The sequence below is a fragment of the Vipera berus genome (assembly GCF_964194415.1).
Source record: "Vipera berus genome assembly, chromosome: 3".
Classification (NCBI taxonomy): Eukaryota; Metazoa; Chordata; class Lepidosauria; order Squamata; family Viperidae; genus Vipera; species Vipera berus.
Window position 1 is genome coordinate 95,918,024 of NC_138204.1, and position 16,004 is coordinate 95,934,027.

General features: G+C 38.3%; 1 protein-coding gene across 1 annotated transcript in view; it reads right to left on the bottom strand.

Moving 5' to 3' along the window:
* CRB1 (crumbs cell polarity complex component 1) overlaps positions 1-16,004 on the bottom strand; it is a gene marked incomplete at both ends in the record, with an annotated part of 156,699 nt that overhangs the window by 57,447 nt on the left and 83,248 nt on the right. Inside the window, 1 exon segment of the mRNA XM_081325517.1 lies at positions 2,537-3,484. Coding sequence (XP_081181643.1) covers positions 2,537-3,484 — 948 coding nt within the window.

The window sequence follows — 16,004 nt, forward strand, 5'->3', positions numbered from 1 at the left end:
TGCTATGCACTTAATTAGGATTTACTCTCAGGTAAAGAGATATACATGTGCATGTTATAATTTTCTTATTAACTCTTGTCTGAGTGGCTGATTTGATTTAATTTTGCATCCTTGCCTTTGAACCTGAGGATCACAGAAATTTGGTTGGGAATTAGCTTGTTATCAGTTTCTTTGCCTATCATTCGAAGTACCAATATACCGCCCTATAAGAAGTTAAGACTAAAGTACCTCTAGCAGAGCGATTTTATTTATTAGGGGTATACAGCAGTTTGGAGTTAAAAGCAAAATAGTACTTTGGACATATAGCACTTGATTGCAACCAGAGATGGTCCCACCTGCCTTGCTACATTCCCTACTCATAAAGCCATCTCTGGATCCAGTAACACTGAATAATTTTTGACCTGTATCCAACTTTCTCTTTTTGGAGTTAAATTGCAACTCAGCATGGTTCTGGAAGGTTATTTGGATCCTTTCCAGTACATCTTTAGATCTGGGTAAAGTATCGGCATGGCACTGATTATACTTGCAGGTGATGTCTGGTCATCTTGTGTGCCAATTAACTTACCTTGACCAATTGACACTTTCCATGGTCACTCATGTATCAAACAGCTCTATATAAAAATATTCTTGAAGACCACTCAGAAGCTAAACCTGATCTAAAATGCAGCAGAATGAGAAGTAGTTATGGATTTTTCTTAGGTCATTCATCTAACACCATTATTTCTGCAATACACTGGTTGTTGGTTTGTTTCTGTGTGCACTTCAAGATGTTGATTGTCACTTTAAAGTGCTGTTTGGCTCAGGATCTGAATGCTTATGAGACTATGCTTTTTTGATTATTTCTTATTATCTGGTAAAATCTTTCAGGATTGGCTCCTTCCTAGGCATTTTGGTAAATCAGTTTCATCTGGCAAAGCTACATACTGTAGATGGCCTTTTTTGTGGCTACAAATGCCCTCAGTAACATTATTCTCCCTACATAGTTCCAACTCTGTGTTTTTGTAGACTGTTGAAAATCTGATTTTTCCAAATGGGCAAGGGATTTTTTTTGGGGTGGTGGTGCTTCTTGGGGGATGTCTGTATAATTTTTGTCATGTTTTCATTCCCCAGCATGAGTTTTGGTAAATTATATAATTTTGGCTACTGTTGGTTTTTCTTTTGACTTCTTGCTTTACTGTACTTTGTTAATTAAAGTAAATTAATTGCTGTCTAGGATTGCAACTGATGATTGAGGAGGCCTGCAGAACTAACTAACTAGATAGATAGATAGATAGATAGATAGATAGATAGATAGATAGATTTAATCAAAGGCAACTTTCCTCAAGATTATATATCACTTATGGAGGGTAGTTGCTGAAGAAGATGTAGTTGCTTTAGAATTTTTAAAAATGTGATTCTGGAATGTCCCTTTGATGGGACTAGCCTGCTCTACCTGTTCTAGCAAAAAAGGCCTACTTTAGATCCCATCTGCCAAAGAAGTTAGGCTGGCGAGTTTCAAAAGAAGATTTTTCTGCCTTGGGTACCTTTTTCTGGACTATTTTCTCCTGGAGGTGAGTCTGCCCCCACATTCATGGTCTTCTGGAAATTTGGCTCTGCTGCTTGGCCTGAAGCCCTTACAGGAGCCTACTACATTGCGGATGGCTGCCCATCGTCTTGGTTTTTAGTTTTTCTATTTACCTCTATGAATTTTAATTGCCTTGTATTTTTAAAACTTTCTATTATATTGTAAGTAGCCCAGAGTCATTGTATCAATGAGACGGGCACTATAAAAAATTAATAAAGAAATGAAATAAAGATATTCCACAGAGTAATGTGACAATGACTTCCTAGGAAAGCTTCTTCAGTGAGAATGTGTTTGAACCAAGTATGCATGTATATATGAGACAGCACATCTCATATCTTTGAGAAAATCTGAGGTATATAGGTCTCATATGAAATTTTGGTGGCCTTTCCTCAGTTACACAACAAATTTGATTTTGTATATTAGGTTACAGATGTAAAAAAATCCATAAAATAGTAAAACAGTACTTTTCCATTTTCATTCATTGGTGTACATATTGTATAGACAAGTAGCCTAAAGTAACTGTGGCTAATTGCTGGTGAATTCAAGATAGATGTATTCATATGGCCAAGATAGGTGTAATAGAAAGACAATATCCTAGCTCACTCTGTACAGGCATGGGTTATATTAATAAACATATAGTGGAAATGCCATGCTACCACCCCTTTAGCTAAGGCATTTTCAATTACCGTGTGAATCTGCAGTCTGTCTACAGAAGGTAGAGAGGTTTGCAAACTTTCTCAGGCTGTGGAAATTGTTAGTTTAAAACAATTTTTTGTTTCCCAGGCCCAGAATGGACTTCAGGAAGTGGCATCCACATAGAGAACCAGTTGTTCACATATTCGAATCCCACCACTGGTGCAGGGGATCCCTTAGTTGGACCTAAACTTCTGCAGAACATTGTTTCAAAAATCCTGACTGATAATACAATTTGAGTTATAATGAAGAATCCTAGTTTTGAGATAATTTTCTTACCTTTAGCGCAGTTTGGCCCAGCATAAGGCCGGTAGCAATCGCATTGATAGTTCAGCCATAAGTTGTTGCAATGCCCCTTATTTTGACAAGGTTGGTACTCACACCAATCTTTTTTAACACAGCCTGATTTGACATTTAAAAATGTGCCAGATGATAAGTTCTCTGGGATAATAATGCTGAAATCTACTTCCACGTCCTGAAGGCAGCCTACAAATGAAGGTGCAGAATGCATACTGTAGATGTTTAGCAGAGAGTCATTCTTCCCTACTGGCAAGCCACCCAAAAGTACATTTTGAAAAGCAATCACTGCCTCCCTGTTATCTACTATGGCAGCAGTCTGACTAAGACATGATTCTGTGCAAGAACTCTTGTGTAACTTCAATGTTACTGCTCTGGCTATGGTGACCTCCACTGAATGCCATTCACCATCATTAACATTATAGGCTATATGTAAAAAGGCCTTTAGTTGACTGTTGACTTGCATGGATAAGTATAAACAGCCATTCTGTAACTCCAGCTTCACAAATGTATCTTTGTCCCCTCGGTAAAATATCAAAGTTGTTGGCTGAACAGTCCAAAAACTAAGGTTTATGTTATAAAAATAGTCCTCAGAAGAGGCTGCAAAGCTGTTTACCTGAAGATACCCATTTCCCTGAAAAGACAATGTTGTCGTAGTTTCACAGTGTACTCCTGTGTAGCCAGCTGAACATATGCAGTTAAAACTATGTTGTCCATTTCTTAAATGAGGAATACACAATCCCCCATTCTGACATGTTTGTTGAACACAGCCAAAGAGAATTTCTGTACAGTTCTGGCCACCATAAAAAATCCCATCCTTCTCTCTAGCGAGACAATGGCAGATATAACTTCCAGGAGAATTTTCACAGGTCCCTCCATTCTGACAAGGGTTCATGTGACATTCGTTGATGTCATCTTCACAGTGAATACCTGCAAGAAATTGGAATTATTTATTTGACATATCCAGCTTCTTGGGATATATGTTCAAATTACAAAGCACTATATTTAATATATATCAGTAATTTCATTATTCTGTATATGATGAAAATGGTATTTGAAGGCAAAATGTTACAAGAAAAGAAACCTACACATTAATCTGGAACACAGTGATTCATCCTCAACTGGAGCTTTAAGAAGAAAAGAAGAGTGATCCCTTAGCTCTGCTTCTGCTTGCTAACCTTTGGCTTTGTCTGAAGGCATTAATAGCAGTGTCTAGGAAATTGCAGAAATATAGAACAATTGCCTTTTGATTTTGGGCTCTTCTTTGATAATGGAATAGCTACATCCTCAGACTAGGAAGGCAGAAAACACGTAATGGAGGCTTTATCTCAACTAGTGTAATTATTGGTTCCCATACTCTTCAAGCTTTGTCGAGCTTTTGATCCTTTGCATATAATACTTAGTCAGAATCCAGCTCTCTATGACTTCAGTCTCAATTGCAATATATACAAAAGGATAGAAGGGGCTAAGGGGGGCGGGGAGGGCAGAGACATCCAGTCTATTTATATGGAAACAAAAAGCGTGCTGGCCTGTCTAGATTACATTAAATGTGATATTTCCTATTGAGGAGGATGATTCAGACAGATCATCCTATTGAGAGTCCATACCACTCAGAAATTGTTTAATAATCTTGCACAGGAGGGATCCAACTGTAAGGGAAGAGTCAGAATCTGTAGTTAATGACTCAGATGGATGAAAAAGAGATGCCATGGTTCTGTTTAGCATCAATACAGCACATAGTAGAGGGGCTGAATCTCCCACCCAACAGTTATGACTTCTTAAAGGCAAGGAGACATCTTGGGAGTTTTAAGATGCAATGAGAATAGAAGAAAGGTTTCCCTCACTTTTCCATTCTAGGAATGCTCTTTGTGGCTGCTGGCTGCCGTTTTCAAAGACTTTGGCACCACTGTGTAATTAACTGCTCTTCAGCCAGCAACAAGTTCTTCTTCTTAATCTATACTAAATCCCACCCTAGAGTTCATGAGTTTAACACAGCTACCAATATTTCTGTCCGGTATGCTGACTCTTGCTTTCTTTCCCTTCAGTGAAATGGAGGTTACAATTAATGTCACTCTTGCTTTCTGGTAGCTTTTTTTTTAAAACTGCAGATGGTGAGATTAGAGCTGTATCTTTTCTTGCAGGATAAACTAAATTCATCCTTGCCACAAAGGAGTCTCTCCACCTGTACTTAGCCATGGATGTGCTAAACAAATACTTCACCACCCAGGCACCGGCTTAAAGGGCAACCTGTGGGCAAGTTGACTGTCATATGCTACAGTCAGGCACCTGATGTCAATGTGAAAACAGCAATACAGATTGACTTCCACATAAGTAGTTTCAGTTCACCTGGTCATGTCTGTGTTGGGGTTTAATGATCCCCACCTGCTCACATTCTGTAAAATTATCTTAAGATTCATATAAGTTAGTGGGGATCTCTGCCTAGTAAGGCAAATTGCTTCAAGGACTATTTTACCCATTTTTTAATTATTATTTTTTTGCATCTTGCCTACAAGAAACTGTGCAAGAAGTGTCGCTGTGTTAGGAAGGAAACATTATTTATTCATTTTATATTCATTTCTCCGGGTGCAAATGACTTCCTTGAGTTGCAAGGCAGCAGTGAATGAAGCTGCATATTATTTGATGTGTTTGAAAATATGTTCTGATAAAAAACAGTTCCAGGAACTCGTTTGTAAATTCAGTACATTTCCTTTCCACCTTTTAAATTAAGTGACAAGCTTCTCAATGATGAGAAGTAATCAAACGTGCCAATGCAGTAAAACACATTTGCTAAGACAAGAAAATGCTTTAAAAACAGAACAAAATAAAAGTCCTCCACCATTAATGAACACAATAAGCACTTTGATGCCTCTAAGACAAATGAAGAAAACATAAGCATTTTTGTATTGGCTCTGAATGAGTCTCACTTGGGTCTTCCGTATTTGTATTCTGGCATACAGTACAGTGAAGGAAAGCTTATAGGAGCTGATCCCTCTTAATACCATTTGATATACCCTAGCATACTTCCTCTATAGAATAATGCTTTATAGATAGTCCTTGATTTATCACCACAATTGGAACCAGAATTTTCATTGCTTAGCAAGACGGTTAAGTCACGGTTATTATTAAGCAAATCACTGCAGTTGTTAAATAAAGTAAATTCAGCTTCCACTTATTGACACCTGGAATACTGAAATCAGTTTTGGTCACCATATTACAAAAAAGTTGTTGAGACTTTGGAAAAAGTTCAGAGAAGAGCAACTAAGATGATCAAAGGCCTGGAGACTAAAACATATGAAAAGCGGCTGCGAGACTTGGGTCTGGCTAGTCTAAAGAAAAGAAGAAACAGGGGAGACTTGATAGCAGTGTTCCAGTATTTGAGGGGCTGCCACAAAGAAGAGGGGGAGGGTCACGTTATTCTCTCAAGCACCGGAAGGCAGGGCAAGAAACAATGGTTGTAAACTGACCAAAGAGAGAAGCAACCTGGAATTAAGGAGAAACTTCCTGACAGGACAATTAACCAGAGGAACAGTTTGCCTCCACAAATCATGGGCACTCCATCACTGGAAGTCTTTAAGAAGAGACTGGACATTCACTTGTCTGAGATGGTATAGGTTCTCCTGCTTGAGCAGGCAGCTGGATTAGAAGACCTCTAAGGTCCCTTCCAGCTCTATTCTATTCTATTCTATTCTATTCTATTCTATTCTATTCTATTCTATTCTATTCTATTCTATTCTATTCTATTCTATTCTATTCTATTCTATTCTATTCTATTCTATTCTATTCTATTCTATTCTATTCTAATTTTGTTTGCTGGAAGGCTGCTGGGAAGGTTACAACTGGTGATCACATAACTCTGGAATGCTACAGTGTTGTTAATGTGAACTGGTTGCCAAGCATCTGAATTTTAATTATGTGACCTTGGGGATGTGCAATGGTGTTTTTTTTTAAATTTATAATATAAAATACAAAAATACAGAAGACAATAGTAGGAAAATAAGGGAGTGAGAAGGGAAGGGAAAAGTGTAGGGAAAGGGAAGAAAAGAAAGAAAAGGCCTTGACTTTTGACTCCTTTTGGTGCAGTAGAATTAAGATAATAGCATCAAACCTCACTTTTTACTTTTACATTTCTATAACAACAAACCTACCTTATCAGTAAAACCCAAAATCAAAGCTGGGGATGTGCAACGGTTGTAAGTGACTAGTTGTAAGTCACTTTTTTCAGTGCTGTTGTAACGTCAAAGATTCGCTAAATGAATCATGGTAAGTTAAGGTCTACCTGTAGTTAAATTTGCTTTTGAATGTAAGGAAAGGTTGCACTTCAGTGGCAGACCACAGAATTCATATACAGATGTTCCCAAGTTCCACCTCAAGCATTTTCAAGTATTGAAACATCTGTCTGAAACCTGGAGAGCCACTTGAAGTTAGTAGAGAAATAATGAGCTCAGATGGTCTGACTCGCTGTGAAGCTGCTCAGATTCCACTTTACATCTATCTGCTCAGGAGCAAAACACTGGAACTCTAAAATAAACATGTTTATGATATACCTGTACCCAGGGCTTAGAAGCTAAGCAAAATTAAACATAGTTTGATCTTGGATGGAGTAACACCAGGACATCCTAAAAGGCATTCGAAAAGAAGACAGTGGTGAGGAGTGTCATGTTGTTCCCTAGGAAATGACAGGGACACGACAGTGTGTAGTCACCGGGAGAATTTTTTGTTTAAAAGTATTATGTGCATGCACACACACACACACATTCTAACATGCTGAGGGACGGGTGTATGAGCATTTGTAAATTAAATGAATAAACATTTTAAACTCAGCAGGGCTCACAATAACTGTGAACTTCCCAGATTTACAGAATTCTGAGGCACTGAGATAAGAAAATAGTTAATAGTTACAAAAACAACTATTTTTTCATATTGAATGACAAAATGGTCTCTGCTGTTCTTTTTTTTTAATTTGCAGGAAGGAGATGCAATTACACAGTTATACATACTAAAAACTAGGGGACGCGGTGGCTCAGTGGGTTAGGACGCTGAGCTTGTCGATCGGAAGGTCGGCAGTTTGGCGGGTCGAATCCCGAGTGCCACGTAACAGAGTGAGCACCTGTTACTCGTCCCAGCTTCTGCCAACCTAGTAGTTCGAAAGCACGTAAAAATGCAAGTAGAAAAATAGGGACCACTCCGGTGGGAAGGTAACAGCGTTCTGTGCGCCTTTGGCGTCTAGTCATGCCGGCCACATGACCACGGAGACATCCTCGGACAAGCGCTGGCTCTTCGGCTTTGAAACGGAGATGAGCACCGGCCCCTAGAGTCGGAAATGACTAGCATGCATGTGCGGGGGAACCTTTACCTTTACCTTTACCTTTACATACTAAAAAACTAGATCCCCGCAGAGTTTGTTTTAAATATAAAACTCTAATTTACATTCTGCTGTTGAAAATATGGTACTACAAGGACCAGCCATTTGGCAATTTAATCTACAGTTGAGGACAACTTAGAAGTAAAACATCAGGATACAGCTGAGGAAGGAAAAAAATCAAGAGAGGGCAGGACAGAAAATGGGACTCTATCGTTACAACATAACTCTCTTTTTTCTGTAATCTATCCTGTCTAATCATCAGAACAAACCACAGTAGGCATTAATGGTCTTTTCCCCATAGTTCTCCAGATAGAATCTCCCACTTCTGGTATACAGATGCACCAGTGTTGTGTACAGAAAAGAAAGGAAGGGAAAGAAAAAGGGGGCAGGGAAAGAAAGTTCATTGAGGGTGCTTCCTCTTCCAGTTTTGTAATTGGAGAAAATACTGACAGCTCTAGCCTATGCATGCATTAGTTCTGCAGTTCACAGTCCTAACATTATTGAAATTCTTCCCCCCACCCCTCTGTTTGTAGAGAGCAGAGTGAATGGCCTTGGAGGATGGGAAGTACAACTGCTACCAAGGCAAAGGTCAGGTAAGAAGGGCTTAAGCCTGGGCCAAGAAAAAATAATTTGAGAAACCTTCTCAGATAAGCTCTTCCTTAGCTCACAGGAAAACAAATGAAGGAGGGGGGGGGGAAGAAGACATATCCAGATTTGCAAAATTCTACTGTTATGGCTGATGTAATAAAAGTAGTCTCGACTTATTTGACATTAATTTCTTAGCCTGGTTTACTTTGTAGGGCTGAGACTCTTTAAGGTATAGTAGAGAAATAATAAATGAGCCGTTGAATATCACTATCTGTGATGAATATCACTATCTGGGAATCTGAAGGTTATACAGCCCGACAATAGTCAAACTGATATATTTCACATGTCTGTGTGCTGATAAGATGCATCTGCTGCTTATTTGAATGTTTACTACTGAGATGCCTAGTTGGTCTGAAAACCACAGTTAATTTTTACTTCTTTTTAATCGTCTGCATTTTATTAATTCATGAAATAACATGTTTCTACATAAAATTAATGAAGATAGTGACAATGGTTTACTAGGAAGGGGACATAGAAAATATATTACTAATTAATAGAAAGCATGTACTGCATTTTTTCTAGTTTGTGTGTTTCATTTTAAGTCTGCAAGCTAATGTTTTCATTTAACTGGAAGGACAAATATATACATCTACTTTAGGTTTTCATGGATACCTCTGCAAACTTTTCTGGTATATGTGGATAATAATTATTATTGCTTTACTGGAAGAAAAGGCCACTGTCATTATGTTAAAAAGATTAAGAAACATTTATGGAACCACTGAATGCAATACAGTCAAATTGAGAGATTCATAAATTATTTCCATAGGAAGATTTCTGTAGAAAGTTATTACACATTATTACAAATTATGTTTTCAAGACATTGATTTTTTCAACCATTATAGGCATCTGTAATTCCAATGTATAATTTCTGATTTAATGTAGTTTAGTGTTTCATTCTTTCTATAGCATTCCATAGTTTTCATATTCCACACTAATGATTATTTTTCAAATGATTTGCATCATATCCTATTTTTTTCTATTTACAAGTAATATTTTCTTTTGGTAATTCATTTGGGTGTTTAATTTCATGATTTGATAATGCCCAGATACTTTAATCTTATCTAAACCATATACATACCACACAACTGGTTTCTTCAATGGTTCACTTGCATACTAATTTTTAGGTTTCAGAAAAATAAATATTAGCATTATTTTTCCATATATTCTGTTACATTAGAAGAAAACTGATTTTCAAACTGTAAGTTTCAGATAACACCGAATTAAAAATGACTCAGAGTGAAAAGAAATACCTGTGATCATTGCCATTAAGAGACCCCAAGTCTGTATCCTAGCTCCAATCATTTTCCTCCAAAGTAGTTGTGATTCCTCTATTAGCAATTTCCATGGGACATACATTTATCCATTTTAAAATGAGGACTTAGAGAGTCTGTAAATAACTTTGTTTTGCCAGTGCAGATTGACAATGCAGCCAGATAAGTAAGCTTAACATAAATCTCATTATGGTGCTTACGCAATGGGCTGTGTGTTATATACTTGGGTGCAATTTCAAGCATACCTGGATGTTAATTTTGGTCATAATTTAACAGCGATGTACTTTTCTGGAACGTGTGTCCATAGCTAAGACATATAATGTTTTCCCAATGCATTGTCAATGCATTCCACCACTTCTCAAATATAGTACTATCTGTTGAAATTACCTGAACATGCAAAGAGAAAGTGATGGAACGCCTCTGGAGGCCACTGGCCTGGAAAAGTCTAACTTGTTGTATAGGACAGTTACCAGACAGAAGTTTGTTTAGGAGTTAATAAGGGAGATATTTTCTCAGTAATTTTTCGAGTTGAGTGATTGCAGTGGATCTGATGTCAAAGAAACTAGATTGTGGGAGTCTTTGGTGCTCTGAGTTTGCTTGTTTTCTTGCAGATGTTTCATTACCTTAGATTGCAAAACTATGATGTAACACAGTGGTTCTCAACCTTTTCTTCACCATGGATCCCTTTAAATACCTTTTGTGGCCATGGACGCCTAAGACTTAGTTCAAGATTTTAAATCATACCATTTTTTTCCAAGTCTTCAAGGACCCGCTGTGACAACATTGTGGTCATCCCCCGAGGGATCCACGGACCACAGGTTGAGGACCACTGATTCTTTAGGAAAGGAGGATTATTCACAGAATTCTGTTGAATTGCAGGGTTAGATGATCACAGTAATGTACGTCATTTCTGTTGTGATGCTATTTGTTTTATTTTATATAATATGTATGATGGCACCTCTCTGCAAACAATGTGTCACTTGCATGATGCTATATTACAGAAATGATGCCAACTGCTGTGAAAATGTAGCCTACCGCTTGTGGAGTTGGCAAACTACAACCTACAGGCCAGATGCGGTGTACCATCAATTATTATACAACACATAAGCCAAGGCTGGGAGGGCAGGTAGCAGATAGGCAGCTGAGCTCTCAGGAAAAGGGATAGGGCAGATGGCTGGGAATATAGTGAACTGGTGGGATGGCCTATCACTGGTGGCCAACACAATCCAACAGCTGCTATGCTCCTCGGCCAGTAAACCTGGATCCATTGCAAAAATTTTGCCAATCCCCTGAAAACCTGGAAACTTAAGATTCACTGTATACTCTGTATGATTTTCTAGACTCTTTGGATCCTGAGTTTAGAGCAGTATTAATCTTATAAAGTTTGTCTTATTAAAAACATATCATGGGAATAGACACAGTTGCTATGAAGCATCTTTTGAAACTGGATCCAAAGATCTGCAATGCCTTATACAATATATGATATTTAGACATTGCCAGTTCTTGTTTCTAGTGTGACCTAGTGCAAAATGCAGGTACAGTTTCACAGAGGATTATTTATAAGAATGCGAGCACAGGGTTTTTGGTATTATAATCCAATTAGGATTATAGGGAGTTGCCTTTTATAGAATCTGTCTGTAAACAGATTGACTGACTGACAACTCCAGAAATTTTCCTTGCTCTGCTTGAAGGTTCAAAATCCATGCAAAGTTACTGCTTTATCATGAGCTAAGATCCTTTTATATTTTTGTTGTTTTAGTTTCTAGAAATCTCTGATAACAGATGTGTATAAATGGTTTGTATAAAAACTGTAGTTTGGAGAGGAAAAATAAGCAAAGGTGCACTCTGATAACTTCATCCCATGAAAGTAGATTCTATTGAACTCAATAGGAATTACCTTAAAAGCCCCCCTCCATCTACCTACACACAGAAAGAGTCTTTCACTGAAATTTCCTACCCAGTTTTAGCACCTTATATCTTATAGCTTCCTTTTTGAAAATATAATAAGCAGCAGCATACTTTAAGGCTCAGTATATTCAAAGGCTTGTTCATTCTGAACTGCTACATCAAATTTTATTGAATAATCATGAAAATTCAGATGTTACCACATCTAGGTCACTAATTGTCAAGTGATAATTGCTCTTTGCTGAAAAAAGGAAATGAACTTTCATGGGGGCTGGAGAAAAGTCGAGTGAGCAAGGAAGTAAACCAGTCAGGCTAAAATAATGATAATTAACCCTTATATTTCAGGGCATAAGTATACAATTTTCTATAAGAATCAGCAATAATTTCCCATCCGTTCACCTCAACTGCTGGATGGAAGCATACAGATAGTATACTGTCAAAAGCAGACCCAGTATGATGGTTAAATTGATCGCTTTATTCAAAGAAAAGTACATACAGTGTTTAATTTTGTTTCCATTGGAAACTGCTTCTGGATTTTGTGCTTCTGAAGGGAAAAAAATAAAACTTTGATTTTGGTTTTGCTGATTAGATAGGTTTGTTTTTATAGAAATGACTAATACATATTATTGTCTAAAAGTAAAAAGCGGAGACTGTAATGTTATTAGCTTCTGCTGTGCTAAAAAGTCAGAAGTCAATGCCTTCCCCCCCTTCTACCTCACATTTTCTTCTTTTCCCCTTTTGCTCTCCTAGTTTCCCATTATTCTAATTTTCTTTACATTTTACATTCTGATAAATTGATAATTTTTTTTAAAAAGCAGACCCATTATAAAAAAAAGTATGTGAACATGTGTGCATCTGTGTATATGTTTTGAGAGAGATAAGGAAATGCACCTGTGGAAATCCACAGGTACTTGTGAAGAAAGTATCTGTGGATTTCCACAGGCACATTTTTTTTGAATGCATGAAGGAATGGTTGGAAATAGAGCTGGAAAAACAATAAAGTCAGGAGAAACATATACATATTTAAAGTCATGCCTCTGCTTCAGATGCTATATATTTCTTTTATTGTATTGTTGAAGGAAAAATCTTCATCAGGGTCCAGTCCAAGCCAGAAATAAACAAACATGGAGACTGCTTTAGAAAGAAAGTTGTAGTTTATTGAAGAGGAAAGCCAAACAGAAAGATAACTCGGGGAAAAAAGTGTCCACATGTAGTAGGGAATGGGTTTTTATACCTTCTTGGGCTTTCTGGTATTCTGATGGTGGTGGGTTAATCCTATTATGTCCCAAAGGTCATATCCTGTTTCCTTGGGGCGGTGGCTGATGAGTGTTGGATTTTTTGGTGTGAGGGATTGTTGATTCTAGGGATCTTTCTTTCTAATCCCAGCTTCCTGACTCCAATCTTTTTGACAAGATTACTACATCTGCATTTCTGCAGACCTGGTTTCTGTTTGGGGCAGAGACACTTGGGGCAGGGGGTTGGTTTCTGCCTTTAAAATTCTTTGGGGAAATATATTCTTTTTTAATATTCCCCAAAATATTTCTTTCTCTGGATTGTTCCCACAGTATTTTAGGGTAGATATCCTGTTTCAACTGTCTTGTACTTGACCATAAGCAATCCATTTAGAATAGTATTGCTTATCACAATGTAATTGTTGTTGTGCCTAGCATAATATAAGAGGGCAATTGTGGAACAATTCTGGTTCTGTGAAATGCTGCCTAATTCATTGGGAATTTACTCCTTAGTCCATAGAATTGCTATTTTAGCTTGAAGTACTATGAGTTTTTACCTAGGACTAATCCCCAATAAATTTAGCGAGATTTCATCCTGAGTGATGACCAGATACTTGAGATGACAGTCTCTTACTCAATATATATTTATAGACTTACAGGTTTAAATGCCAGGGATACATCAGGAATTAGGAGACTAAGCTGTGGATTTTTTCACAATGGTGATATTCTGGGGACAGAGAGAGGTGCCTTTTCATAGAATGGCTGCTACAAATTTGTGATGACATAAAAGCCAGTTTGGTCTAGTGCAGGGGTGTCAAACTTGCAACGTCACGTGACGTATCGTGATGTATCGCGACTTTTTTTCCACTGCTGGCAATGGGGTGGGCGCAGTTTCGCCATGACGCATCCATCCTGTGGGCCAGGAGTTTGACACCCCTGGTCTAGTTGTTAAGGCACCAGGTTAGAAAGCAGGAGAATATGAGTCCAAATTTTGCCTTAGCTTAGCCATCAGAGCCAGCTGGGTGACTCTCTCTCAGCCCAACCCACTTCACAGGGTTGTTGTAAGGAAAATAGGAAGAGGAAGGTGTATTGAATATGTTCATCGCCTTGAGTTATTTTTAAAATTAATAAAGGTGGGACATACATAATTAAAATTAAGTAAATAAGTATGGCTATAATGAAAGACTTATTGACCAGAGGGCAAATTGAAGAGGTTGCTTTTTTACCATCCTCTGCAGCTTTCTGTGATGCTTCCTATCAACTCAGCTCACATTTTTTTCTACTAAGCTATATCTATTTGAGAAACAATTCAGTGTAGTGGTCAAGGTACCAGGTTAGAAACCAGGAGGTTATGAGTTCTAGTCCTGACTTAGGTGCAGTGCTACCTGGGTAACCTTGGGCCAGTAATTCTCTCTCAACCGTAAGAAACAGACAATGGTGTTATATATTGGGCTCATTGTAACACCACATGGTAAACTGGAGCAGCTAACGGCTCTCCAGCAACCCAGACTCCAGGTCTCCAGTGCTGCTATTGGCTGCCCCTAGGCGGCAATGGGTTGCTTTAAACCTATTGGCTGCCGCCTAGGGGCTAGGCTATAAATTGCTGCAAGCTGCAGCCCAATTCTCAGTTCAGATCCTGCAAGCAATAAACCATGAGCTTTGTTGAACTCACTTGCCTCGTCTCCTTTCCTGTGCGAAGAACTCACTACATAACAAATGGCAAACTATTTTTAAAAATCTTGCCAAGAAAATTCTAGGAACTCATCCAGACAGTTACCAAAATTTGATACTGACTTGAACACACAAATTATCTATATCTATCATCTGTCTGTCTATCAACTATCACCTGTCTGTCTATCATATCTCTCTCTCTCTCTCTCTCTCTCTCTCTCTCTCTCTCTCTCTCTCTCTCTCTCTCTCTCTCTCTCTCTCTCTCTCTCTCTCTCTCTCTCTCTCTCTCTCTCTCTCTCTCTCTCTCATTTTGACAGGCCTCTGCATCTTACACATGGATCAAAACCAAGATGATATTAAAGTCTGGTGCTTTCCTTTGTGGCAGCATGCCAGCTTCCTATTTCATTTCAAATTACACTAAATTGTAAAAGGTAAAGGTAAAGGTTCCCCCGCACATGCGTGCTAGTCACTTCCAATTCTAGGGGCCAGTGCTCATCTCCGTTTCAAAGCCGAAGAGCCAGTGCTTGTCTGAAGACGTCTCCGTGGTCATGTGGCCGGCATGACTAGACGCCAAAGGCGCATGGAACGCTGTTACCTTCCCACCATATTGGTCCCTATTTTTCTACTTGCATTTTTTTATGTGCTTTCAAATTGCTAGGTTGGCAGAAGCTGGGACAAGTAACAGGTGCTCACTCTGTTACGCGGCACTCGGGATTCGACCCACCAAACTGCCGACCATTTGATTGACAAGCTCAGCATCCTAACCCACTGAGCCACCGGGTCCCTTCACACTAAATGCCTGGTGCAAGATATGTTTATGGGTTGCTTCTTCCTCATGGAAGACTCTTGTACTGTTAATCAGAACAGGAAAAACCAAAAGTAAGTGGAAGCCAAATCATCTGCACCACCTCTAAAAATTCATGATATAACAGGAATTAAAGTGAAATGTACATTTTAAAGAATGGATAAAACACAACAGAAAAAAGGCAGAATCATTAAGGAATGTGGGAGAAAACAATGTGTGAATTTGAAGTCAAGACAGCTCAGAATCTAATTCTTTATCTATTAGTTCTCATTATATATCTCAGAAACGTTTACAATTAATTTCATCTATTGTGTTGACAGTCATGATAAATGTGACTTATTATTTCATTCTGAGTCTCTTAATGTGTTACTGACTGTGTGATGGCATGAGGTTATTTTTGAATTGAATTGCAGTTATGGCTACAACTAGAATAAATTGCTTACATGGTGGAATCCTCCCTTTTCTTCCTTCCTGTTGTCACTTTCCTATCTGTCCAAAGGACTGCCCAACATTTCAGAGTATATGAGGAGGATGGGCTGGGATGCAGAGAAGATGA